The 27344-nt window shown below is 50.5% G+C and overlaps 1 protein-coding gene across 4 annotated transcripts in view; it reads left to right on the top strand.

Annotated features, from left to right (window-relative positions):
- Positions 1-27344, top strand: part of Rptor (regulatory associated protein of MTOR complex 1) — a 351571-nt gene that overhangs the window by 274019 nt on the left and 50208 nt on the right. For 3 of the 4 annotated variants that reach the window (XM_004655257.2, XR_006638996.1, XR_006638995.1), the window contains exons 14-20: positions 3929-4003; positions 7761-7826; positions 8169-8360; positions 10921-11061; positions 17311-17428; positions 18259-18399; positions 18783-18941. In XM_004655257.2, the coding sequence (XP_004655314.1) occupies positions 3929-4003; positions 7761-7826; positions 8169-8360; positions 10921-11061; positions 17311-17428; positions 18259-18399; positions 18783-18941 (892 nt within the window). The remainder of the gene's footprint in view (positions 1-3928; positions 4004-7760; positions 7827-8168; positions 8361-10920; positions 11062-17310; positions 17429-18258; positions 18400-18782; positions 18942-27344) is intronic. The other variant, XM_045159731.1, reaches the window with a different exon arrangement.

Genomic DNA, 27344 nt, shown 5'->3' with positions numbered 1-27344 from the left:
TAGACAACCTTCACTGCAAATAACCAGCTTGGAATTCTTGACTCTCAGCTCATGAGAGGCTTCTTTTCCTTTCCATGTTCCCTTAATTTCCCTTTCTTTTTATCCTGTCTCAAGTATCAGCTTAAAAAGGAAACGGTGCCTTTAATCCCAACACTTGGGAGGCAGAGGTAGGAGAATCTGTGAGTTTGAGGTCACCCTGGGACTACATAGTGAATTCGAGGTCAGCCTGGGCTAGAGGGAGGCCCTACTTTGAAAAACCAAAAGAAATAACTAAAAATAAAAATAAAGGAAACAGGGAGGGAGAGGAAGTGGAGGGAGGGAGGAAGAACAGACGCACCGGTGTACTAGGTCCTTCTGTGTGCGGACAGGCTGACTGAGGATACATTCATGTTTGCTTTTACTCTCCTAACAGTGAAACACGGGGAAGTCAGGAGTACTTCTGATGGCATAGTGGAAGAAGAAGGACAGGGGAGGAGGAAACAGCTGTTCCATGGCTGGTTTGGTTTGGTTTGGTTTGGTTTTTTAGAGGTTAGGTCTCACTCTAGCCCAGGCTGACCTGGAATTCACTATGTAGTCTCAGGCTGGCCTCAAACTCACAGTGATCCTCCTACCTCGGCCTCCCTAGAGGTGGGATTAAAGGCATATGCCACTATGTCCAGCGCAGCATTTTGCTTTTTAAGCCATGAGCACACCACAGATTTTACAGCAAACGGCAGATTGGAAGTGTGGAGGCAAGCAGTACACCAGTGCCCTTCCCTCAGTACTAGTCACAGCACCATGGCCCCTCTTCATTATGAAGGTATCCTAGACACAGGTGTGTCTAACAGGAGAACCAAAGGATTTTTAAGTACCTGAATTAGCAGATGCTTTTGGAATATGACAATACATTTATGTGTGTATGGTTAATCTCTTGCCTCCCTGGGCTAGTGGGTCTGCAGTTGTCCTCAGGTTGGCATCTTGCAGAAGACTGCAGCTCCAGGCTGACAGACGTTCTGCTGTGTCCTGAACAGTGGTTCACTGCTAAGTCTGCAGGCACCGCTGCTGATAAGCCCTGAGTATGTGAGCACCCATCTCCTGCATCTGTCTCCATGTGGATTCTCTGCAGCCTCCCTGTGTGTGCTGAAGCCCCACTGAGGTCTCCTGGAGTAGTTTTCTCTTGCTGAAACCATCCTTACCTTTGAAGTGGTACACAGTACATTTCCTGTGACAAGGAAGAACTACCTCACCCAGCCCTCTGCACCCTCCAGTCAGAACACACTGGGCAATGTATTCCTGTGGAAATACTCAGAGGTCCCAAAGCTGTCCCCACATGCCTACCTGGTAGGGCATGGTGACCTATTAGTCTAAGTGAATATTGAGGGCAGAAACCTGCGCCTACGGGCTGGCCCAAGGCTTCCTCCTGGTCTCTGCTGTCTCAGGTCTCGGTGGGTTTGCACATACGGTCTGCAGTGTGCAACCACATGTCTCGTGCTTGTGTGGGCAGCTTTGTGTCTGCCTTGTTTCTTTTCTCACCGTTTACTGAAATCCCAAGACACACTCAAAGGCAGCTGTGGGCATCGCCGTGGTTGGGGAGACCACCAAGCAAACGTTTTCATTTCCTGCTTTCTCTCTCCTCCCCTCTTGCTCTGCCCTTAGTATGTCAGAGCTGCCCTTGATTTGGGAAAGCAGCAAATGAGTGCGAGGCCTTGGGAAGCTGCCTCTAGCCGGTGCTTGGCTGCCAGTGCAGTCCGCAGTCGGCTCTCGGCTTCATCAGGCCTCTGCCATGACACAGCCTTCTGTAGCTTTCCTGCCCTGCTGGTCTGGAGCTTTTCTTTCTTTCCCACTTAATGAGGCCTTGGCCTAGGGCATTCATCCCGTGTGGTGTCAGCGCACGTGGGACATGGCTCCAGCCCTTAGCGAGGTAGAGGAAACCAGTACACCTGCTGAAAGAGATGAAGGCAGACATGTGCGGAGGAGCTGTTCCTGCTGCCCGCCGTAGCACGGCAACCTTATCAAACAGATCTTTTAATGTGTGCCTAATAATCACCGGGCTCCAATTTTGAAGGCATATCAAATTTATCGTTTCAGAGATCTGACTTAGGAGGCTCAGATGCAGAATTAGTAGGATATGAATTAATGACACTTTATTACTCCTGATAGACGTGTTTAAGGAGCTTCCTTCCCCATAAGCGCGTGGGCTTGGATGTGACTTGTCAAAGCTCTGGTTTGAAAACAAAGAAAGGTGTCTCTGCTCTCTGAACAGTCTCTGCTGTTGGGGCACTGCATGCTCCTGGCTCTGGGAGCAGGTCTGTGCAGGGATAGCTTTAGCTTGTCAGTAGCCTCAACTGAAGTAAGGAGCCTCTGCAGTATGTGTGGATTAGTGGCCCCCTCCTCCCTCCATTTTATCTAATTTCCACATCAACAAAGCCAGACCAGTGACCACTTGGTCTTATCAGCTCATCACCACACTGTGAGGAGGTGCTTTCCTGAACCCAAGTGGGGAGGGGTACAGGGCATCTGCACTGAGCAGTCAGCAGAGCTGCTGTGGAGATCTGGGAACGCCAGCTCACATCTTTCAATCCCAGTACTGGTTGCTTTTACAGACCTATTTCCTCTAGAGCAGAGCTTGCTGGGAGTTGGCAAAATGTAGCATGTTGCTGTGCATGTGTTACCCTGCGTGTTGCCTGAATGCTGGTCCCAGACACCTGGTGGAAATTCTGGATCCATCTCTTCTAAAAATAGCAGCACCCTCCATTCATGTGTCCCGTCATGGCTCTCTAACAGTTCTTATGGGTGTTAGAACATTTGTGCCACTTAGGCACAGGGTTCTAAACCATGGTGCCTTTCCTTTCTCCCTCAGCTTGTAGGCCTGGAGCCTCCTAAGACATTGTCCACAGGCTCTGAGTGTCCAAAGCATGTTCATTTAATTCCCATGAAGAGCCAGCACTTTCAGAAATGTTCCACTAACTATCCAACCTCAGAGCTGGGCTCATATTCTCTACAGTGCCCACAAGCTTCATCATGGAACGCCTCCTTCCTCTGGAGGGCCTGTCTGCCTCAGGCCCCACCAGACCTATGTTTTCCTCCCATATGCACCTCAGTCCTGATCCAGTTCCTGGCTTTAGATCTGTGTGCTGCTTCCTGAATAGCTCTGCCCTTCTTCTCACAGACATCTGCACTGTGTGTGCAGCCTCGTGAGATAGAGCAGCACACCCGCCTCTCCGTCCCCCTGTGCTTTCCTTCTGTCTCTGTCGTTGTCCCCATCCTGTGTCTGTGCTGCGCATGGCCCCAGCTCTAATGTGGCTCTTCTAGCTCAGGCTACAGTGCTGCTACCAACCAACTTGGACCTGGAACCGGCCAGCGTCATCTTTTGTTCCTCGGGTCCTGTTGGTTCTTCAGTGCTTCCTGGTACCTGGTCCCCTGCCTCCCCACTCCACATTCTGCACTGGGCTTGCATTCCCTCCCGGCATGCCTCTCCAGCTTTCCCCCATCGTAGTCCCCGTCACTGAAGTAGGCGTCAAGGGCAGAGCTCACATTGCACAGGTGATCGCTCTTAGTATTTTCTAAGCGCAGAGCAGCTGCCACAGGTTCTAGTGCTACAGAAACAGGAAAGGTACTGAGTCTTGGTTGTGTCCTGTGTGGGGAGGGAAGAGAGGAGCCTCGCAGGAAGGAAGTCTGGACAGGTGAGGGGGGAGAGAGGACAGGTATGAGGGTGGCCCCTAAACCAGCCTCCAGCAGCCAGGTAAGGCAGCAGAAGGTGTTTATGCAAGTGGTGATGGGCATCCCTTCTGAGCATTCCTGGGCCACTTTCCCAAATGAACACTGGACTTGCCGGGAGAGAAGCCCAGGGATGCAGTCCTTCCTGGACGGTGTGTGCTGCACAAGCCTGGGGGACCCTACAGGTGCTTGCACTCATGGCATCTCTTCTGTGTCTCCTTTTTCCCTCCAGTCATGCCAGGCTGACCTCGTGAAGGACAACGGTCACAAGTACTTCCTTTCCGTCTTGGCAGACCCGTACATGCCAGTAAGGACTGACCACACTTCTCTCTGATGGTCCCCTGATTAGGTTTCACCATTCCTCTCTGAGGCCTTGGGAACAGGGTGGCTCCCAAAAGCCCGCTGTCAGTGGAGAGGCCCTATGCAGTTACACATGGGTGGCTGCTGCACTGCCCACGCCTCACTGCTCTGTGTCTTATTGGTGCCGTCAAAATAAGAGGTCTGGTTTCCTAGGCCCATGGGCTTTGTTCCCATCCACTCACAGCCACTGCACATCTCAGGCCTGCAGTAGCATCTCCCCTGGAAAGAGGGACAGAAAGATGAGCAGTTGTAGGTTTCCAGTGTGGTGCCTTGGGTACCTCTGAAGGTCTCATAATAAGACAAGATGTTAATGTCCCTTACTGCGGGAAGAGATCGTTTAAAAGTTTGAATTTTACATGTACTTACTGTATTAAATTGTTCAAAAACTATATATCCTTGAGTAGAGTTTATAGTAATCCTTATAATCTCCACCTCCAGTTAAGTACAGCACCACATTTGTAGACATAAGTGGCTTGGGCTATACAGAGGAACTTTTGTATTTAATTTCTCCCTCTGATTGTTTTCCTAAATTAAATGATATAATTTAAAAATATAATTGCCTGGCATGGTAGTGTATACCTTTAATCCCAGCACTGAAGAGGCAAAAGTAGGAGAATCACTGTGAGTTCAAGGCCAGCCTGAGACTACATAGAGAATTCTAGGTCAGCCTGCACAAGAGCGAGACCCTACCTCAAAAAAAAAAAAAAAAAAAAAAAGCAGCCACAAAACCAGTATTTGAAGGTAAATGGAACTCATGTGCTTTTCCTAACTGGTGTTTATTCCTTGTCAGAGTCAGTGTAAGTTTAGACTTTATGTGGGTTTTTCAGGTAAGCCCTTCTGTTCCCTTCAGGGTAAGAATACAAACCCAACAACTGAAAAAGAGTTCTAAACCAGAGGTTTGCATCAAGGTGACCAGCTGAACTGATCTGAAGACCCCCCCCTTAGCCACTCCTTCTAGAGGACATGACCCAGTCTGAAAGAAAGACAGGAAGTCCTCAGTGCCAGAGGTGGAGACAGAGCCGCAGAGGGCCCTACTGAACAGCAGACATCCCCACCACAGTGACTTCTGGAGCATCTCGTTCTGCTCTGACCCTGGGCCTGCGCAGGATGTGAGGCCTGGAACAGGAAGCGCTGCCAAGTATGGCAGCCCTGCTCATACCAGTGCCTCGTTACAGACGATTACAGAACTCGCCTTGCTTCCAGAATGTCTTAGGTGACAGTTTCTAAGCTCTGCAGAGAGGAAGAAGGGGCTGCCAAGAGAATTCAAAACCTTAGGCCTACTCCACTTATGTGGCAGGGTCTGAGTTTGCCCTGCCAACCAATGTGAGAGCCCCAGCCTGAAATGACCGTCAACACCCAGCTAGGTCTCTAATGTCTGTGGTTGGGAGTTGCAAATGCAGTCTTCTGTGGCTTCCTGCACCTCAGGGCCTAGGACCACCCTGAGCTGCTGTCAGATACACCAGCTAGGAGACACAGCACCACCAGTGGGAGAGCTAGCACCCCTAGAAACTGGCAGGATTGCCTGAAAGGACATGAAATAAATAGAAATAAGTATGTTTGGTCTGGAAGAATGGCTTAGCGAGTAAGGTGCTTGCCTTTGAAGCCTAAGGACCCAGGTTCAATTCCCTAGTGCCCACTTAAGCCAGATGCACAAAATGGCACATGCTTCTGGAGTTCGTTTGCAGTGGCTAGAGGCCCTGGCACACCCATTCTCTTCCCCTCCCTCCCTCCAACCCCCTCTCTCCCCCTCTCTTCTGTCCCTCCCTCCCCCCCTCTGCTTGCAAATAAATATAAGTATGTTTAAGATGACTGAAAAAAGACAGTTTTATTTAATTCCATCAGTCAATCATTATGTGTTTCTTCAAAAAGAGTTCTGTGCCTGCTGTAAAGAAACAATATATTCTGTGCTTCTTTTCTTTTTCTTGAGGTAGGGTCCTGCTATGGCTCAGGCTGACCTGGAATTCACTCTGTTGTCTCAGGGTGGCCTCGAATTCAGGCAGTCCTTCTACCTCAGCCTCCCAATGCTGGGATTAAAGGCGTGCACTACCACACCTGGCTTACTCTGTGCTTTTTGCCCTCATTAAAAATGGCAAATGGGGGCTGGGGAAATGGCTTAGCGGTTAAGGCGCTTGCCTGCGAAGCCTAGGAACTCATGTTTGCATCTCCAGGTCCCACATAGGCAAGACACATAGTGATGCAAGCACACAATATCACATGTGCCATGAGAGGACACACACATCTGGAGTTCATTCACTGCTGCAGAAGGCCTGGCATGCCCACTCACCCCCCTCCCCCTCACTCCCTCCCTTCCTGCCTCTCAAAAAAAAAGACGGTCTGGAGAGATAGCCTAGTGGTTAAGGCACTCGCTTGCAAAGTCTAGGGATCAAGGTTCAGTTTCCCATTACCTACGTAAGCCAGATGTACAAGTGGCGCATGCATCTGGAGTTTGTTTGCAGTGGCTGGCAGCCCTGGCAGGCCCATTCTCTCTCTCTCTCTAAGTAAGTAAATAAACAAATATTTTAAGAAATGATAGATGTTCTTAAGTAAATCGTGGGGGGGGGGGGGCACGTAAAGTGGAAGAAGAGGAAGCCCAGTTGTAGAAAACTCCACAGACAAATCACAAGGCAGGAGAGACGTGGGCAGGAAGAGGACAGGTGAAGATACCACCTGGCAGGAAGCAAGGATGTGAGAAAGAGGTACCGGGAAGTTCCTGTCTGAACAGATGGAGGCTGCCGACTCCAGAAGTGAAAGAAGTGGGTTTCCAGACTTAAGAAGCACGGTGAATAGCCAAATAAAAACAAATCCACACACGCGTCACAATGAAAATAGCAAATATCAGAGGCACAGGAGATCAGTGAGGGACCTGGGATAGCGAGGCCACCCTCCCCATGCCCACCCCCCACAGCTCTCCCCAGCCACACTGCCACAGGACAGGTAACTTAGCACTCTGGCCCCACAAGGAAGTACTAAGGAGTGTGTTGCAGCGAGGGGCAGTGAACTCAAGGATGCATTGCCATAGAGGGCAGCTAAAAGCAAGAATGAGGGTATTGTGCTGTGGACACATGTAAGGTAGATGAAGAGTAGACGTGAAGAGGAGTATTAGATTGAAGGCATCCTAGGAGCCTAACAGCAACCCAAAGGGAATATGAAGAAGACTGTTCATGTAGTAAGAGTCTCTGAGGAAGCCTAAGTGGGCTGTCAGATATGCAGGACTACAGGAGAGGAAACAATGAAAATCAATCCGTCTAGTAGAAGCAGAGTTCAAAGGGCTGCATTTGTTTTACTACCAGTGTGCTTGACAAGCGGATACAGGCTTCCTTAGAATGGCAGAGGGAACCAAGTAGCCAGCATGAATGTACATGTAGAAACTTAAGGCCACACACAGGCACGTAGAGTAGGCCCTAGGTGGTCAAGCCCTTCAGAGCAGTTAACACCCTCCATAACAGAGGACAGTGGACAAGCCTGGGTCCTTCTGTAGAATTGGCACCCAAGGCAGCAACCTGGCATGCAACAGACCAAAAGCTGTCAAGCCTTTTAAAATGGCTGCTGCTATTCACAGGGTCACTGCAAAGGCAGAATGCAGACCACCCAGGCTGCTCTGGTTATCCTGGGGCGGGGGTTCACATTCTGAAAGGCAGCACTGTGGCTTGGGAAGGAGCGTCCCCTGGGGGAGGTGTGCAGCCATGGCGGGGTTTGTTTTCCAGGCTGAGCACAGGACCATGACGGCCTTCATTCTTGCCGTGATCGTCAACAGCTACACCACAGGGCAGGTGAGGATCACAGCAGCCCCGGCACCTGGCCTGCCTCGTGGGAGGAGGGTTCTTCCCAGATGCCTTCTGGGGCAGGGGGTCAGCCCTGGTGGCGCTCTGTGGGGCACCACGGCATAGCAGCAGGTAGGAATGAGGTAGGGTGATGGCTCCCGGAGCAGAGGCTTGGCCCTTCAGTTAGCTCACCTGTGCTGGGTATATTTGAATTGATGGGATCTACAGTGATTGTGCTGTGACTGAGCAAGGCTTTCTGCAAAACAGTGGCACCTGCCACTCTGGCCAGGCCCCTGCCTCTGGCCCCAAGTCTAATGACAGAGGACCATCTGTCTGTGTCCTCCTGTCCAGGAAGCCTGCCTGCAGGGGAACCTGATTGCTATCTGCTTGGAACAGCTCAGCGACCCCCACCCCCTGTTGCGCCAGTGGGTGGCCATCTGCCTGGGCAGGATCTGGCAGAACTTTGACTCGGCGAGGTGGTGCGGGGTGAGGGACAGTGCCCATGAGAAACTCTACAGCCTCCTCTCCGACCCCATTCCTGAGGTGAGTCATACTTGTGGAGGTGGCTTCTAGGCCACGTCAGGTGACGGTGGGAACTCTGTGCAGGGTTCCACCAGGGCACTATTTGTAAAGAGATCATGTGGGAGCAAGACACAGAAGCTGTACCTCCAAAGCATCAAGGTCACTGGGGCCTTATGACCAAGTGACACACTTGACTTGCACTCTGACTGAGCAGCTCCAGTGCAGCAGGGCAGGTGCAAGCAGACATCTCCCGCCCCTGCCTGTGTCTTAACAGGCACGGCACAGGCTGTTGTGTGCTGCTCCTCCTGTGGGCCTCTCTCAGGTTCCATCTGAAGCCGCTCACCAGACCTACTGGGGCAGATGACCCAGCCAGCTGAGGACAGAGACCAGTACATGTTGGCTGACCACGGCCTGGCAGCTGGACAACCTGGGCTTGCAGGGAATAGGCAGTTCTCAACCTTCTCCAGCTTATAGCAGGTGTGATGCTCAGGCCCTTGGCTGTGTCCTCTGCAGAGCGTGACGCCCTCACAGCAGGGCCCGTGTGCGGCAGGTGGGAAGCAGGGGACTCAGAGCAGTGGTAGGTGCACTGCTTGTCTACCCATCCTGCACCCTGCTCCCCAGGAAATTGAGAGGCCATAGTCCGTCTACAGCCGTTGTGAGGACATCACAGCCTCTTCAGGCTTGCTACACATAAACAGTTCCACAGAGCAACTTTGGGCTCTTTGGTCATTAGCCTGCCATAGTGCCCTTTTGTATCTTGATTGTGGCCCAGCTGCGAGTCTAGAGCATGGGGTGGGGGGGTCCCACATTCTGGTGAGGGAGATGAGATGCCTACTATAGGCAGCTGTGAAGTCAGGGAGGTCTTGTCAGACCACTGGCAAGGTATCAGACCAGGCAGGGGCCCACCTTGCTTCTAGCAGTGAGGTCCTTGACCTCTCATTTGAGGAAGAACAGGGAGAAATGGACGGTGAGGCTCTGATGGCACACAGGCTGGCATGGGAAGAGTCGCTAAATTCTGGTCAGGGGCTGGAGGGATGGCTTAGCGGTTAAGGCACTTGCCTCAAAGCCAAAAGACCAGGTTTGATTCCCCAGTACTACTGTAAAACCAGATGCACAGGTGGTGTATGTGTCTGGAGTTCATTTGCAATGGCTGGAGGCCCTGGTGTGCCCATTTGCTCTCTTCCTATCTGCCCCCTCCCAAAATAAATAAAGACTCTTTTAAAAAATTAAAAATTAAAAAAAAAATTCTGGTCAGGACAGTGCGTGGAAGCCTTCCAGGGGCATTTTCCAGTCAGTTCAGTGAATGGAAGAGCCTTCCAATGGGACTCTCTGGCTTTGCCCAGCTTCACAGCCACCCTGCTAATCCCGGGGCTGAGTGTCTGACCTCTGCTGTCCCCAGGTTGTCAATGCGCACAGTACGTTGCCTCTCGTATTGTGGATATGCAAGCTCTGGCCCCTGCTGAGGGTACAGGTGTGTGTGTCTCTGCAGTGTAAGGGACAGATTTGTGTGCTGCCTCCATTCTGGAAGGCCATAGAACACTTGTCATCTGGGTGACAAAACCAACTTGTGACCCAAGGAGACTCAGTTTTAGACTGGGCTTGGATTTCAGTAGGGATAAGGGACCTGTAGTCTCTTTTGGAAATGATTGTCAGTAAGCCAGCAATCCAAACCACCCAGAGTCTACAGTGCAGAAAGTGCAGACTTAGCTGCATCTTCTGGGGCGATTCAGACTCAGACCTTCAGAGATCAGGGCCCCATGTCCCCATAGATGCCAGGAACAGTGCCACAGCCATCTACCTTGGTCTCTGAGTGCTCCTTCATGGCCTTGAAAATTCTTGAGGAAGACAGGCCTCATCCTCCCCAGCTACCACATAAAGCAGAATATTTCTTTTATAAATACCTAAAATAAAGTTGCCACGTTATCTTGTAAGTTAGCAGTCTGTCCATGAAGGAAACGTGAACATGTGTCAGAAGAAAAGGCGTGTTCTATCTCCACAAGAGGGATTCAGGCACGCCACACACTTGGGTAGGGACACTTAGAGAGCCACTTGACCTGAGGGATCTTCATGAAGATCTGCTGGGGACAGCCTTAAGGAATGCACAACCATGGGAGAGTAACACTTACCACATGGGCTGCCAAGGCTCAAACCTTTGAGGGCTGCTGACAGGGGATCCATGAGAAGATGTTGAGCAGACCTGGATCACCAGATCCCCAGCCCTGCCTGTGAGTTAGTTCCTTTTCCTTGATCTCCATTCAAATCTGCATTGAAATGACCTAAAGAGTTTTCTTAGCTGGAAGAAAGTGTCTTACTTTCCTCTGTCTTTCCACTGTGTAGCTCAGATGTGATCTAAATAAAGCTTGGAGTATGCAGGCTTGCTGCAGCGCCCCCCAACACCTGTGGTACCACTGTCCCACACACCTGTCGAACAGCTGCCATCCACACCTGTGGTATCACCGCCCCTCTTCAGATGTAGGAAGACCTAAACGGAATTGGATTAATGTGCAGCAGCCTGGCAGAAGTGCAGTTTGCAAACACAGCAGCTGTGGGTGTGACCGTAATCCTGTCCCCTGCTTTGCAGGTCCGCTGTGCTGCTGTGTTTGCCCTGGGCACCTTCGTGGGCAACTCTGCCGAGAGGACAGACCACTCCACCACCATCGATCACAATGTGGCCATGATGCTGGCCCAACTGATCAATGATGGGAGCCCCGTGGTCCGAAAGGTACGTGGGCACCAACTTGACAGTTAGCTGTGGGGCCGCCATGATTCATCCCTCCACTGTTGGGAGCTGAGCCAGTGCACTGGGGCCTTGTGTTCCGTTGTCATTTCAGTGTAGAACTTCAAATGGCTGATTCTGCCCAGCATGTCTTTCTTTGCCAGCCATTTGTGCCTGTTCACCCAAGAGCACAAAGCCAGCTGTAGCTCGCATGGCAGGCTCCTCCCTGCCTGGGCACAGGCACATGACACTAGACCTGCAGAGAGCAGGAGCCACCAGAAGTGATGGCAGGTTTTGCAGTGTGACTCCCTCGTTCCACCTCACGCCTGCTCACAGCAGCCTTACGTAGTTTTATCAACCTGGAAAGCTACTGATATGTTGCCCAAAGCTCACAACTCCAAGAAAAGTTGGTTCCACACCACCTTAAGTCTCCATCCTACCCCAGCTGGCTCTTGTGTATTGGTGATTTTGATGCAGGATTTTGAGGTTCAGGAGTGATCTCCCAGAATTTATGAACCCCAAGTTTTGGATTCTTTCCTGCCTTTAACAAAGAATTGATAAAGACAAGTACAAGAAGGATAGCTTATGAATTATTATGTTTATTGAGGGGGAAATCAAGCTGTGGGGTTTAGTTATAAGGGAGAAATCATAACTTGAGGTGTTAAGGAAACACACACTCCTATAGAAACTGCATAGTTTATAAGGGTCATTTAAGATAAGTTGAGGGGCTTTTTAGGGGGGAACTAGAGTACAGCCACAAGCATGGGTGGACTTGAAAGAAATTGAGGCTTTTAAAGAGAAATTGGGGTAAAGCTGTGAGCATGTGAACTGGAGAGAAACTGAGGCTCAAGAAAAAAAAACTGAGGGCAGATATCAAAGAAGAGACCAAAAGATTCATAGGAGAAATAGATGAAATATGAAGAGAGTTACACTCATGGTTACCCAATTTAAAGAAATTAGCAGACCTAGAGTTGGTGCGAGCTCCCATATGGTAGATCTAGAGTGTAAGAAAAATATACACTTGGTAGATTCAGAGACCAGAGGAAAACCGCACATGTAATCAGAGAGAGAAGTTACCCCAAACTATGAAGCGGACAGGCAGAAAAGCCATCCAGACCAAGAAGCAGGGTTACGCTCTTCCCACAGCCAGCCACAGGGTGAGGGGAAGCCAGACTCACGTGTCTCACTGGGGCCTGAAGGAAGAGGGGTAGGTAGGCAGGCAGAGCAGAGAAGAAAGGCTGAGCTGAGAGGAGGAGAGCAGGGTGGAGGTGTGGCAGGAAGAAGGCAGGCCTTTTAAGGCAAGGGGAAGACCCCATTGGTTGGTAGTTGGAGAGCGGATCCCTGGGCCACCCCATCTAGGACTGTCTGTCTAGGCAGCGTGCTAGACAGCAGCATGGGGCGCGCTATAGGTCGACCTCCATCAGACAGCGAGTTCCATTTTTGTGGTGGATATGAGATGGCATCTCATGGTTCTCTTTATGCTTCAATCCCTCACTGAAACTGCTTTTTAAAAAGCTAGTTTTCGAGCCGGGCATGGTGTCGCATGCCTTTAATCCTAGCACTCAGGAGGCAGAGGTAGGAGGATCACCAAAAGTTTGAGGCCACCCTGAGACAACGGAATGAAAAAAAAAAGCTAGTTTTCTCCATCCTCCTTCAATTTCATGGTGAAGCTGAAAGCTGCCTTTGGAGCAGATGGGCAAGGAAGCACAACTGCCTGCAGCTGACCACAGGTTCCTGTCGGAGGTGCCTGTCTGCTTCTCAGCATTTCGGCCCTGCATCCACCTTCAGCTGTGCTCCCTCACTGTCCCTGTGAGGAGCTCCAATCCTGGGTACTAGAAGACTTAGGTGACTCGCCTCCTCACTGGTCTAGCTGGTGCTCACTGTCCTGCTGAGAACTGACCTGTTCCTTATTATGGGCTCAAGGGTTGGACTCCGTAAACGAGGCGTGTGCAGATCCATCTGGGAGCAGACACTGGCTCAGCAGCCCTCCAGGAGGGAGAAAAGGCTGACGACTGTGGCCAAGAATTCATGGCACATACCCCTTAAGAGTGCCTGTGTCCCACCATAATACTAGAAGGACACTTGCTGTCAAGGTGATGACAATAGCAAGGTGTAAGGTGGTTTGACTTGTTTAAAAGTATTTTTATTTGTTTATTTGAGGGAGAAAGAGGCAGAAAGGGAGAGATGGAATGGGCATACCAGGGCCTTCAGCTACTGCAAATGAACTCCAGATGCATACACCACCTTGTGAATCTGGCTTATGGGGGTGCTGGGGAATTGAACCTGGGTCCTTTGTCTTCGCAGGCAAGCATCTTAACTGCTTAGCCATCTCTCCATCTCTCCAACCCCTTGTTTGACATTATAATGAGGTTACTTGTCAAAATTAAAAAGACAGCAAACTTCCATCAAGCCACCCTGCCTCATCTCGAAGGGCCAGGAGATGGGTGCAGTTCTTGAAACCCTGCTCTCCAGTCCTCCCTGGGGCCTTTTCTTGGAGTTCACACTGCTATAACCCTTAGGGACTGTTGGGTGCTTTATGTGGTGAGACAGACCACAGAGATCCTTTATGCTCTGTGCAGCAGCTCCTAACCACCCACCTCCCTCAACCATGTGTTTACCTCAAACTGATGGAAAGTTTCAGGAATGCTCCTCAGCATAGGGGCCCAAGGCCTGCTAGTGACCATGGTGGGGGACATAGCTCTGAGTTGCTGATTATTGAGCGACTTCTCTTAAAAGTGAGGCCCACAAGGTGTTCACACTGGACTCAAAGGATGTGCTTCACCCTCAACACCACCCGGCTCACCTCATGTAGTGGAGCTGAGCTTCTCACTGTATGATCACAGGCCATAGGTGACATGTCGCCTTACAACCTTGGTCCTGGGGGAAATGAGCAAGAGGAGAAGTGGGTGTACTGTTTCCCAAATCCAGCCTGTCATCACTGTGAGGCATGTGGGCCAACCTACCACAGAAGCCCCAGAGGTACAATGACGTAGATCGTCCCTTGAGGGGTTGCAGGTTCCTGAGCGAGGTGTCCCTAAGCTGAGGAGTGAACGAGTATTCGGGATTATGATGTCTTCAAGCAGATTCTGTGGGCCAGGTCCCATGTGGGCCTTGGTGACCTAGAAGTGACCTAAGCATGGCTCTTCTTTCAGGAGACTGTCCTGGGGGATGGGATGTCACACAGCAGTAGTCCAGCATGAACTAGGCTCCCAGTCCCATTCCAGGCACCATAGGGGATTAAAAAGAAGAAATTGAAGAAATTTGCCAGACATGGTGGCACATCCCTTTAATCCCAGCAGGCTGAGGTAGGAAGATAGCCATGAGTTCAAAGCCATCCTGAGACTATATAATGAATTACAAATCAGCTTGGGATACAGCAAAAAATAAAATAAAATAAAAATAAAAAGCCTGGCATGGTGGTGCATGCCTTTAACCCCAGCACTTGGAAGGCGGAGGTAAGAGGCACACCGTGAGTTCGAGGCTACCCTGAGACTACATAGTGAAGTCCAGGTCAGCCTGGGCTAGAGCAAGACCCTACCTTGAAAAACCAAAAAAAAAAAAAAAGAAGAAGAAGAAGAGGAAGAAGAAAGGAACTTTCCTGCCATCAAGAGAGAAGGAGAGAAGTACAGCATGAGGAGGGCTGGTGTCAGGAAGCTCTAGCATAGGGAGGTTCCCCTGAGGAAGACTGACCGAGTGGGAGCCTGGCCTGGGGCACTAGGAGAGGCCTGTCCAGGCAGAGAGGACAGCAAGTGAAAAGCCAGAGTAGAGTTATGCCAAAGTAGAGTGTGTTGGGTATGGATAGCTAAGAAGTTGGCCACCCTAGATGTGAAAGGCCTTTCTTTGTGTGACCTGAGGGTAACCTAGTGTGGATGGGGCTCAGTACTTAGGGAATGATGCTGGAGCCAAGGAGGAGTCAGTGTGGGTGTGCTTAGATAGCTGACTACTCACAGGCAGGGGAGTTATGGGGGCTTGGGGAGAGGAGGGCCAGGGTGGCCCCTACCTTGGCCCTTGGTTTGAGCTGCAGCAGATGGAGTTGCTGATGGCTTACCTGTCAAGGCCTTGGTGAGCTGGCTTTTGGGGTGACCGAGCATGGCTGGACAAGCTTGCAGAGTGCAGACCATGTGCTGAGTGGAAGAGCTCAGCAGCAGCAGAGCACAGGTAGTACCATTAACAAGCCACCCTAAAACCACAGAAACCTGTAGCCACCAAAGTAGTTTCCCACTTGTGACGTGTGGGTATGTGGGTGTGGGACTATGTGTGTACAGGCTGGCATTCTCACGAGCTGAGAGTAAAGGGCGTTATCCTTGATCCAGGTTAGGCACTTTGGCCAGACCCACCATGTTCCAGGTGAACACCCCGAAGACTACTGGCACATGCGCTCTGTCACCAGAGGGAGGTTCACTTTAGACACAGGGCCTTTGTGGTGTGCCAGGCACAGCTGCCCAGAGCAAGACCTGCCAATCCCACCAAGACCCATGACAGCTGCGCATCACCATCCTAACCTCTTCCTTGGGCAAGGGGCTCATCTCTGATGGCTTTTCATGCTGACACTTTGGTCTGGAATAATCTATCTAGGGCCAGCACCAGGTTTTTCCTACTCCCCATCAGAGGGGAAATCAGAGCTTTTGAAAATTTGCCAACTCATGTTTCCTGGGCAAGGCTAACAGCGTTAGCTTGTTAGAGGGTCTGCCTAGGTGCGTCCATCCCTTGCATAGGCAAAGAGGTTGGACAGTGCCACTGACTCTGAGGCTGCAGAGGAGCACTAGCCCCAGGTGGACAGTGGCTCTGTGGAGACACGACCTCCCCTCAGCACAGGGGCTGATGGGGAGGATGGGTGAGGGAGGCCAGGGCTGCAGCCTGAGCAACACAGTTAGTGGGTCCTTGGACACAGTCAGGAGGTTGGTGGCAGGTCTGGTTACAAAGCGATGATGCTGGCTCATTACCAGGCATCATGGGTTTTGGGCTTGGGGAGCACAAGCAGAGCCACAGTCAGCCATTGGAAAGCCAGCCTGCAGCTGGGTTAGGTGGGGTCAGGCATCCAAGACACAAGTGGAGGAACCATGGCATGTGTGCAGTGAGGTGGGAGTGAGCAGTCAAGGAAAGGAGAGGACGGGCAGCCCCTGTGTGGCAGTGCCTCAGCAGTCCTGAGGTAGTGAGCAGGGGTATCCCACAGGCCTTGGTTTTCTGCCAAACTCCTCCTTGTTGTTTCAGAAGAAGTTTGCAGATAGAATTATTGGAACCTTGGGCAGCATGAGGAGAAAAGACTCCCTTTTGTAATTACTCTCCATTTTGCTTCCCTGTGTATCTCTAAGCACACTGTGTTGTATCAGTAAATGATTCTAGAAGACATGTAAACTGTGTCTCCTTGGACAGAGGCATTTGTGGGCCTGACTGCACGTTTAATTCTAGGGTTTTCCTCATTCCTCAGGAACTGGAACGCACCACCGGTGTGCAGTTTATGCCTTTGCTAAAATGAGTGTGCTTCAGCACACGCTGCTGTCTGGCCACTATGCTGTCTGTGGAATCAGTAAAAGCATTTTTAAAAATACTTATTTAACAGAGAGACTGGATGGGCTCACCAGGGCCTCCAACCACTGCAAATGAACTCCAGATACATGCACCACCTTGTGCATCTGGCTTATGTGGGTCCTGGGGAATCGGTCCTGGCTCCTTTGGCTTTGATGGTAAATGCCTCAACTGCTAAGCCATCTCTCCAGCCCAGTAAAAGCTTTTTTTTTTTTTTTTTTTTTTGAGGGGCGGTTCCTGAGGTAGGGTCTCACTCTAGCTCTGGCTGTCCTGGAATTCACTATGTAGTCTCAGGGTGACCTCGAATTCACAGCAATCCTACCTCTGCCTCCCAAGTGCTGGGATTAAAGGTGTGTGCCACCACGCCTGGCTCTTAGTAAAAGCATTTTTTAAACATGGTCACAAAACTAATTATAAACACCCTAGAGATGTGTGACTCATATTACGGCTTTAGAAAAATCTTGAGTTGTATCCTTCCTATCTAGCAGTGAGTAGAAAATTTGGACAAGTATGCTAAGTGTTCCTGGGAGGCCTTTGGTAAGCCACCAGCCTTCCACCTTGGCAGTGCCCTGCATCTCCTGAGACTTCTGCTCTCTTGTTTCTGGTACCGATTGAAGTCTTGCTCTCACTTCCATTTCCTATAGTCAACTTAGGGATTGGCTTGTAGACCTGCTGTCCAGTCATTTTCTTGCCACCGTGAACATAATTGTGCCTTCTCCCTCTCCTCAGGAGCTGGTGGTGGCTCTGAGTCATCTTGTAGTTCAGTATGAGAGTAATTTCTGTACCGTGGCCCTGCAGTTCATGGAAGAGGAGAAGAACTACCCCTTGCCTTCCCCAGCAACCACAGGTACAGCAGCTTCGGGGAGCCCACAACCGTCTTCTGGCTTCACCAGAACTGTCAGCAGTCCCTCAGCCAGTTTCTCAGGCCTGTGCTTTGTGTGGTCCCTGGTGTTTCTGTCGTCTCGGGCCTTTAGAAGAGTGTGATACACAGGGAAGGGCACACTGACCCTCTGATGTTGCCCTTCTTGGAAATCAAATTTGTGAGCGTCTTGAAGGATGGCAGACCTTTGCAGGAAGCTGGCTGAGAACATTCGCCTCTTCCCGTGCCGAGTGACGTCATCTCATTGCTGCGGGTTTCATGTTTCCATGAGTCGCAGGAAGCGCCTCACCCCACATTTGCCCTTTTTGCTAGAGAATACAGTCATCTTTTACATTTATACTCCCTCACCCCTTCTTCCAGATCACAGTAAAGAGGCCCATGACCCATAGCAAAGCATTCCTGCTCTTAGTCTGTTGAGCTGCACGAAAACGGTAGTAAAGGGGGTGGGGAGGTGAAGGTGCAGCTGTAGCAGCGGAGGGTCCTGATGCCTGGGCCAGTGTGCCAAGTGTCACTCCACTGCCCCTGCCAGAGCAACAGCCGGTGCCACCAAGTACCCCATAATGGTCTTCTAGCCCATGCTGGTTTTTGTCATCGATGCTTGCAGAGCTACAAACAGTAGTTCCTGTGCCCCATGCTGCTTGTACCAAGCTGCTAGAAGGCCCTTGGCAAATGCTGTACCTCAGTCCTGAGAGGCCTTCTGTTCTACACTCATCCTAGTCCCAGCAACAACTGTCCCTGTTTCCATTCTTCCATCCCAAAGTCCATCACTAACTCTTTCCCTTCTCCCTCTTTCCTAGAGGGAGGGAGCTTGACCCCAGTACGAGACAGCCCATGCACCCCCAGGCTCCGTTCAGTGAGCTCCTATGGGAACATCCGAGCCGTGACCACAGCTAGAAGCCTGAACAAGTCTTTGCAGAATCTGAGCTTGACAGAAGAAAGTATGATACTGGAAGCTGGCACTTGGGGTGGGAGGGTCAGGTGTCCTGTATGAGACTTTTCCTCTAACAAATGTCATTCTGCCCTGGCCCATTGCCTGCCATAAGTGTGGCCCCTGATATTCCTAGCATGGTGACTAGCCAGCTGTTCCAGAGTCTGGAATCTTCTTTCCACACATGGGCATAGCAGAAACTTAGCTCAGCACCCAAAACATCCAAGTGGCATGGTGCAGACCTCCTCTAACCAGGTCCTGATCCTGCCCTTGTGTCAGCTCACGGCTGTGCATGGGAGTCTGGGTTCCAGAGGAGGTGGGGGATAGGGCACTCACATTTCAGTTAGCTTGTTAACTGTAAGACTGACATCTTGCATGTCATATCCTGGCTAGCGGGCAGCTCAGTGGCCTTCTCCCCTGGGAACCTCAGCACCAGCAGCAGTGCCAGCAGCACCCTGGGCAGCCCAGAGAACGAGGAATACATCTTGTCCTTCGAGACCATCGACAAGATGCGGCGCGTGAGCTCCTACTCGGCCCTCAACTCACTCATAGGTGAGTCACCCGCCTCCGCCTCCCTCCACTGTGTACGTGTCTTCCTGCGCCAAGGGTCTGCTCCACCCCAGAAAAGTATAAGCCTCTACCTGGGCTGGATGAACAGGCTAAACTGTCTTAGTTGGACAAGAAAGAATAGACATTAGGAATGGGAAGATAAGTGTTCAGTGCCCAAGCATGAGTACCTGAGTTCAGATTCCCAGAACCCGTGTAAAAGCCAGGTGCTTAGCACATCATCTGTGATAGCAGCATGTCTGCAGCAAGGTGGGAGGTGGAGACAGGAGATCCCCTAGAAGCACGTGGGCCAGCCAGCCTGGCAAACACAGCCATGAATAATGATAGACCTGCCTCAAGTGACGTAGAAATCTAGTGTAATAGGGTGCCAGAGGTTCAGGAAAGTCCTTGAACCCCAAACCCTAGGCTCTTGTCTAATATATATATATTTTTTGAGGCAAGCCCAACAAACTGGCCCCCCTTTTTTAAATGTGTGTTTGAGAGAGAGAGAGAATTGGCACACCAGGACCTCCAGCCACTGTAATTGAACTCCAGATCTTGTGCACATGTGTGACCTTGCGTGCTTGCATCACTTTGTGCATCTGGCTTACATGGGATGAAGAAAAACTCACCAGCAGCTGTAGGTTCATGAGTGGTCAGGCAGCTCAGAGACCTTGCCTCCCCACCCCACCCCATAAATGTATTTATAACCTTATGGTAGTGGGGCCTACCTTCTAGCTGAGCTGATCCAGAGGGACAGCTGATTGATTAGGGCTAGGGGCTGAACACATGCACCACACAAGCACACACAGAGAACAGAAATGAACTGGAATGTGAAGAAGTAAGGAGAACATTTTGCTATAGGATGTGGGAGCTGATAGAAGATAGTTTACAGGCTGGTCCAAAGGTACATGAGCTCATGGGCTTTGTTGCACAGAAAGGCTGCCAGATATATCCATCTGTCTGTCTTTGCATTCTTGGGTGTTTAGACCCTAAGCAAGCAGCCCTTTTCTTGTTCCAACCACTAACCTGATTTGCAGGAGTCCTTGGGATTCTTCCACTATTAGGAAGCATTTTGGCTGGATGTGGTGGCACATACCTTTAATCCCAGAACTCTAGAGCAGACTACATAGTGAATTCCAGGCCAGCCTGGACTACAGAAGGACCCTACCTCAAAAAAAAAAAAAAAAAGAAGAAGAAGAAGAAACATTTTGACCATAGCAAAGCTGAACCTGCCTGACTGAGGGAATTATACTTGGCACTCCAGCCCCACAGCCTCACATCTCCTTCCCTCCTATTGTCTTAGGATTCTTCCTGTTGTCCACTAGTCCCTGAAGATACACAATGCACCTCTAGAGGCCTCCATCATTCCAGGAATGTCATCAAAGGACATGTGGTCTCAGCCTGTTTCTGTCATTCCACCTTGGTGTTTGTTTATCCTTATAACTCATCTAAACTTTATCATTCACTGCCACCATCTGCCGCAATTTAATTATCTATCCTCTTATTGAAAAACAGTGAGCCTCATTTTCATTCATTGTTCTCCCTCTTATAAGAAAACTCAGGACCTGTCCCCACTCCACCCCCAACTCCTGGGAGCTTGTGTTCAATACTCAGTCCTCCACCACTGCAGTCTGGCTCTCCCAGGCTCTGGGCAATGTTTCTACCTCCAGGCTTCAGTGGACAAAGGGCTGTCAAAGGAGGCCTCAAGTTGGTCTAATGGGGTACATTCCCAAAGTTGTCCAGTGTCCGGCCTGGCACCTTGTCTATCCCATAGGCAGAGCTTAACTCATATGCCATGGCACATTAAAAGCCTACAGATTTATTATTATTATTATTATTATTATTATTATTATTATTATTATTTTCAATGTAGGGTCTCACTGTAGTCCAGGCTGGCCTCAAACTCGAGGTGAGTGCTGGGATTAAAGGCATGCCACCATGCCAACTATGCCTACAGATTTTGCCCTTTTTTGTTCTGTTCTTACTAGTTTGTGGGATTCATTGTGCTTCCTAATCTGACTTTTGTGATATCTTTGGCACCACACAACTTACATTTTGTCTTTCTCTTTACAACGTTTACAATTGTGGCTTGAATTTTGAGGGGGGAAGAGATGAGACAGTTTCACTAATACAGTCCTAGCTGGCCAGAGCTGACTACACATAGTTTAGGCCGGCTTCTCCTATAAGTACCTCCTGTCTCTGCCTTGTAAATGCTGGGAGTACAGGTATGTGCCATCACACAGGGTCTCCTCAGTGGCTTAGAGATAGCCAACCTTCCACATTTGCTTTTCAAATGCCAAGTTTTCTTTTCTTTTTGTTTGTTTTGTTTTTGAGGTAGAGTCTCACTGTAGCCCAGGCTGACCTGGAATTCACTATGTAGTCTCAGGGTGCCTTGAACTCACAGTGATCCTCCAACCTCTGCCTCCCAAGTGCTGGGATTAAAGGTGTGCGCCACCTCGCCCAGCAAGTTTTCTCAGCATCTCCCCATCGCTGCACTGGGCTCCTCCTCTTCTTTGAGTCTTCCTTGACGACATTCAGACAATGTAGAACTTGCTGCCTGCAGACCATGGTTGTTTTTCGAGTAGCTTAGGGTTAGTTTAGAGGCAGGGTCTCACCTGTAGCAACTTCGAGGAGTGGCACACACTTCGCAGCAGCCGAGCACTGTGAGGCTCGAGCTTACTTCTGGCCCAAAGCCACTAGCTTCTGTCACTGTCCCCATCTCCACCCCAGGGTCCTCATCTTGCACACAGTGTTGAGTGTCAGCCTTGCGTCAGACACCCCTTTCCTGGTCTTTCTTTCCACACCCCCACCACCACTGCTGAGGTGGCAACCCTGGCCTGGCATGAATGCTCTCACAGCTGGCCTCCCTGCTCTCTACCCCCTTCTTCGTCCTCGGGGGATTGCCATCAAGAAGTGAATGAAAGCCGGGCATGGTGTCACACACCTTTAATCCTAGCACTTGGGAGGCAGAGGTAGGAATATGGCTGTGAGTTCGAGGCCACTCTGAGACTACAGAGTGAAATCCAGGTCAGCCTGGGCTACCTCGAAAAACCGAAAAAAAAAAAAAGAAGTGAATGGAAGAAAACAGTGAGCCTGCCCGTGAGAACAGGAATACTGACTGACTTCAATCTATAACCTGGAACTTGAGTTGAATTGTATTAAAAATGTCTGTTGTCTCAGCCTGAGCTAGAGTGAGACCCTACCTTGAAAAGAAAAGAAAAAAAAAAGTCTGTTGTCTTAAGACAATTGGAAGGGGTCACCTGAGGCCCGGCATTTCTGCAGTGTTTGTTTCCTCTGGTTCTCTCACAGGCCATGTGGGCGGTCCTGCTGGCACTGTCAGGTCTTGCAGAAGGCCAAGGCCATGAGGTCTCCTGTAAGACCATGAGTGGCATGCATGGCACAACCTGAGGCCCAGGATGCTTTCTCAGGCTTGAGGGTTAGGAGGCATGGCCTTGGCACATGGGCCACTCAGCCATCTCCAACCCAGGACTTAGTTCCTGTGCTGAGGAGAGAATACCAGTTTGTTCTGATTGCCAGTCTTGAAGGAAGAAGGTTTAAGGAGCCATGATTGTTAGAGGCCACAGCAGCTCCTGGGGTGTTGGCATGTCGGCCTTCTCTTCTTCCATTGTCCTCCCAGGAGTCAGGATCTGCATTGTCAGAGCTTTCTTCCCACTCTGCTTCTGCACTTCATTTTCATTTATTTATTTATTTATTTATTTAATTTATTTTTGGATTTTTGAAGTAGGGTCTTGCTGTAGCCAAGGCTGACCTGGAATTCACTATGTAGTCTCGGGCTGGCCTTGAAATTATGGCAATCCTCCTACCTCTGTTTCCCAAGTGCTGGGACTAAAGGCATGCACCACCATACCCAGTTTATTTTTTGTGTGTGTGCTGGAGAAACTGAGTTTTATCTGTATATCATTCAAATCTTGGGAATTTTGAGGGGGAAGTTTCAAAGTGAGTGGAGTTTTAGAAGGAAAAGTAAAAAGACAAGCAGTGCTCCTCCAGTATCACCCCATTCCTATACAGTGAGATGGTGCTCACACCCACACCCGCATTGAGACCTCAGTGCTGACAGAGTGCTTAAAATTCATAACTTACAGAATCCCATTACTGGCAGCACTTGCCAGTTTAAAGCAATTTCTTCTTTCATTTCAAGCAAAGAACAGCCATCTCTTTAGCCCCTTTCTTTGAAAATTGCAAAAGGGGTTTTCAAACCAAGACAACGTAGGACATGTTCCTCCTCACACCTGCTCCCATAAAAGCAGATTCTTGCAGAAGCCCCGTCCCATGGCCTCCACAGCTCTGCTTCCCAGAGAGGAGACCTGGTCTGCACTTACCTCACAGGCGACTCGTCTTAAATGTCCCCTCAGTCAGTCATGACATGACAGCCATGTGGATTCCCAACTAGCCCTTCCCATTTCTGCTGTCTGCCCCTCACCCCCACTGCATGTGCCCTGCATCTCACTGTGTACTGTGTGCATGCCTGAAGACCATGGGAAGTTCTTGTGCCATAGGCCTGGGTCCCCTTTGCCAGGTGAGGCTGCAGGTCCTAGAAAATCCAGCCTAGAGCTGACTGCTACTTTCCATCAGCCACGGAGGCCTCAGCTGGGCAGCTCCAGCACACACCCCAGGCTGGCCTCTAGTACCTGTGCCTTGATACTCTGTCTCTGTGCCCTCCGCCTTCACCACCCACACAGCTCTGTGCCCCTACCTGGCAGAGTTTCTTTGTGGTGTTTCCTTGTTGCATCTGACCTAACAACTCCCAGATACACAACTGCCACTTCTTAAAATCCTGTTTCTGTAAAAGTCTTTCTTGCCGATAAGCCCGTCTTCCCACCTTCTTGGTCCCCATTCCTGTTCCTGATCCCTGCTGTGAGAGTGGAGCAGCGATAGTGGACAGAGGCTGGACAGAGTGCAGGTGATCAGGGGCTCTGCCTCCTGCGTTACACCCTCTTAACCGCCTGACTGCAGTGCCTCCCACGCAGTCAGCTCCCACTCCACTTTGAACTTGGCCCGCATCTGTAAAAGCACCGCTCCCAGCCCAGGAGGTGCACTGCTGTGTGCATCCTGCCTCCTGCCTGTGGCCTGATGCTCAGTCCGTTCCCCCATGCTAAGAGAGTGAGGGTAGACTGAGTTCTGCTTAGAGACTTGAGAGGGTCTGGTGACTACCAGCATGCCACCCTGCCACAGGAGTCTCACTGCAAAGGCGCTGGGAGGCCCAAAGGCCATGGCTGGCTTTTCACAACTCTTGCCAAGTAGTGACATTTTACAGCATGTTAGAACTGCATCACCATAGTAACAAGTCCAAGGTAGAGCTGCCGCTGACAGGGGAGGGGCAGAAGGATGGCAGTGGCCATGAAGCCACCCTCCCCTTCACCCTCAGCTCTGGCCCAGAGTCCTGTTCTTCATGTGTTCTGCTGGGAACCATCTGCTCTGATGTGTAAGCCTATAAAAGAGCTTATTTCAAGTCCCAGTCGTTCACTTTTCTCGTAGTCTAGGGGTCAGAATGACTCTTAGAAGAAGAGAGCAGGACCCCCAGGATCCTGTGAGTATTGATCCCTTGGTATTAAGGTGACAGCTGTGAGCTACCTCTGTCCCTTCCCTTCTTCCTTTTTATCATGACATCAGGAAGCACTAAGAGTTGTTCCCAGCCTGACATACAACTCCACAATTTCATAGCAGTGCCAGGTTAGGCCCTAGTCTGTATCACAGGGCAAAGGATGTATTGGTGTCTGTCCCAGCTAGAAAAAGCCTGGCATTGGATCTGTTGAAGAAAGCTCAGCAGTTTGGCACCCAGGGGAGCTATACACATTATGCATGGGCATCTAATGAGCTATGAACTTGGTTCCCCTTTCTAAAAGAGTAGTGAGAACATGGGCAGCATTGCTGCCCAGTGCCAGAGGGACGACTTGTGCTTTTAGAGCCAGAGCCCCTGATTGAAGGCCATGGCTTAGTGCGTCACATACAGATACTGAAGGCGTACTGGAAAGACCATGCATATGTGTGAGCCGCCAGGACTGAGAATCTCTGGCCTGCACGGGGAGGAGGGAAGGCAGAGCAATGGGTCAGATCTCCCCAAAGACTACAATTCAGTGACACAGCCCTGGGAGGGGCCAGTATTACTGGATTTGCTCTGGAGCACAAGGGACAAGTATGGGTGGCAAGAAAGTGACAGTCATACAGCAAACCCTCCCCCACCCAGCCTTAGGAACTTTGTAAAGAGGGACAGTGTGGCTCAGCAGTGCACCTCCCCATATTAGAACATCTGATGTGGGGCTGCAATGCCAGCCCCTTGAGACCCAGGTAAGGACTTGTAGCTCTGTCTCGAGATTCTTCTCTCAAGCTGGTCTCTGAGATTCAGACCTGGCTACGGGACTGAGGAACTACCTTGCCTCATGTGTTGTTCAGAAAGCTGTGGCCATGGCTCTGACGAGTCATGCTAGAATATTCATCATGACCTTTTATAACTTGTAGTCTACACGGGAGAGTGGGTCCTCAGTACTAACAGGGCTCAGCAAGCAGCACACTGTAGACCAGGCCCAGCTCCCACGTCTGCTTTAGGGGGGTGCACATTGTCCCTTTCTCAGTCCCATTGGGTCTGAATCCCTGTATGAAGGTAGAGGTTGTATTTTGGAGATGGCAGATTTAACGACAGGACAACCCAGCTGACAGTGAAGCCAGAGAGAATCGCTGTTGTGGTCACACAGAGGAAAGAAGTGAAGTAAAGGCAGCAGCTCATTATCACAGTTTTGCCTTTCACTAGTAAAAATTGTACTGTCCATGGTCATCAGCGAGAATGGTAAAACATAGGGTTTTTAATTCCCTATTGAATCATGAACAATGTTATTTCTTAGTCAAAATCTACCAAATCAACACAGTGATTAAAATGCAAAGTTTAAGATCGAAACAATAATATATCTGCGCATGTCACCCTTCATATGTTACCCACACAGTGCTAGGCCCTTCTGGTAAGTAGTATTGGGGAGGACCCCAATCCTGGACCACGACTCCAGTGCATGAGGCCAGGGCTTTGCACAGCTCTGAGGGAGTGAAACTAGGACCCTGCCTGCACCTTGCCTATGTTGGAGGCCCGCACTGACAGCGGGCTTCTGTGCCCTCCCTTTGCCTGTGTTACTCCTTCCTGTCCCCTCGCCCTCCATGACAAGTCTAGTGTCTGAGTCACCGGGGGTGCTCATGAGCATCATGCTCTCTTCACAGCTCTGTGTCACACAGCCATTGAGCTCTGCAGGAAGCTTCGTCCAGTGTGTCACTCACCTGGAGGTGCCTGGGAGCCCAAAACCACTGGAAGCTGTAATGAGTTGAGGCGTCTTTGGGAGCACTTGCTGTGGGTTGGAGAGGGGCTGCCAGCTTCATGCAAGGAGCTGGTTCCCTGTCCCCTTCAAGTGAGGCTGTGTGCAGAGCAACTGACACTTTCCCTATCCTGCTCGAATGTCATCAGGGAAAAGCCTGTCTCCACATTGAGCAGAGCACTTCCTCCAGCCCTCCTCCTCCTCCTCTCAGAGAGACAGAGGCGCCACTGCTGCTTGATGGGCCCCATGAATAGGCATCCACTCAAGCCAGAAAGCAGACTTGACTTTCTATGTCCCCACAGGGGTTGCGTGCTGATTTTGCCAGTTTCCTTAGACTTTTGTGCTGCCTCTGAACAGGCCATGTTTGTGTTGGGGTGATCCCTACCACTGGGCAAAGCCAAGTCCAGGTGTCGAGAGCCTAGGTCTGCTGACACACATGCCCACCTTGCATCTGGGCAATGGCTGTGAGCAGGCCCAGCACACAAGGCTCTCAGAACTCCTGAGCACTTGGAAACAAGTGAGTGGCATATCCATAGTGCCACCATGCCGTCAGTGCAGCAGTGAGCTGCTGTCCTGAGACATACCTGTCTTAGGACTCAGCCTCTCCATGATAGGCAGTAACATGGACCACTGTGTCCTCAGAGAAGCCACAAAGGTAAGCATCTCAGAAAATTATAGAGCTTTATTTGCTCACAGGAATGCTGGAGACACAGGGCCTTCCATGAACACTCAACAAGCCCCTTTTCCCCAGTCACCTCAGGAGGGAGGCCACACTCTCAGGAGCAGAGAGGGCAGCCCTCTTGGCCTCTGCACCCCTGGGTGAATGATGTGCCACAGCCTAGGCATCACCACACACAGCCCAGGATTAATGGGGGAATAGAGGAGAGGTGTAGGTTATTGATGGGGTGTGTCCGTGTGGAAGTCATACAGGTCGTTTACCCTAAACCCTTACCAGTCTGCCTTGGGGTTAAGGGTCCCATGAAGCCCATTCCACTAACAGCTGTGCTCACTGAATGACACTCTGCCCTTGACAGTTTAAAGTTCAAGCAAAGATGCAGGATCATGGATTATTTGAAACCCTTCCTGAATCCCT

Source organism: Jaculus jaculus, chromosome 9 (assembly GCF_020740685.1).
Source record: "Jaculus jaculus isolate mJacJac1 chromosome 9, mJacJac1.mat.Y.cur, whole genome shotgun sequence".
Taxonomy (NCBI): Eukaryota; Metazoa; Chordata; class Mammalia; order Rodentia; family Dipodidae; genus Jaculus; species Jaculus jaculus.
Note: the sequence above shows the minus strand (reverse complement) of the source record. Positions and strands in the feature narration are given on the sequence as shown.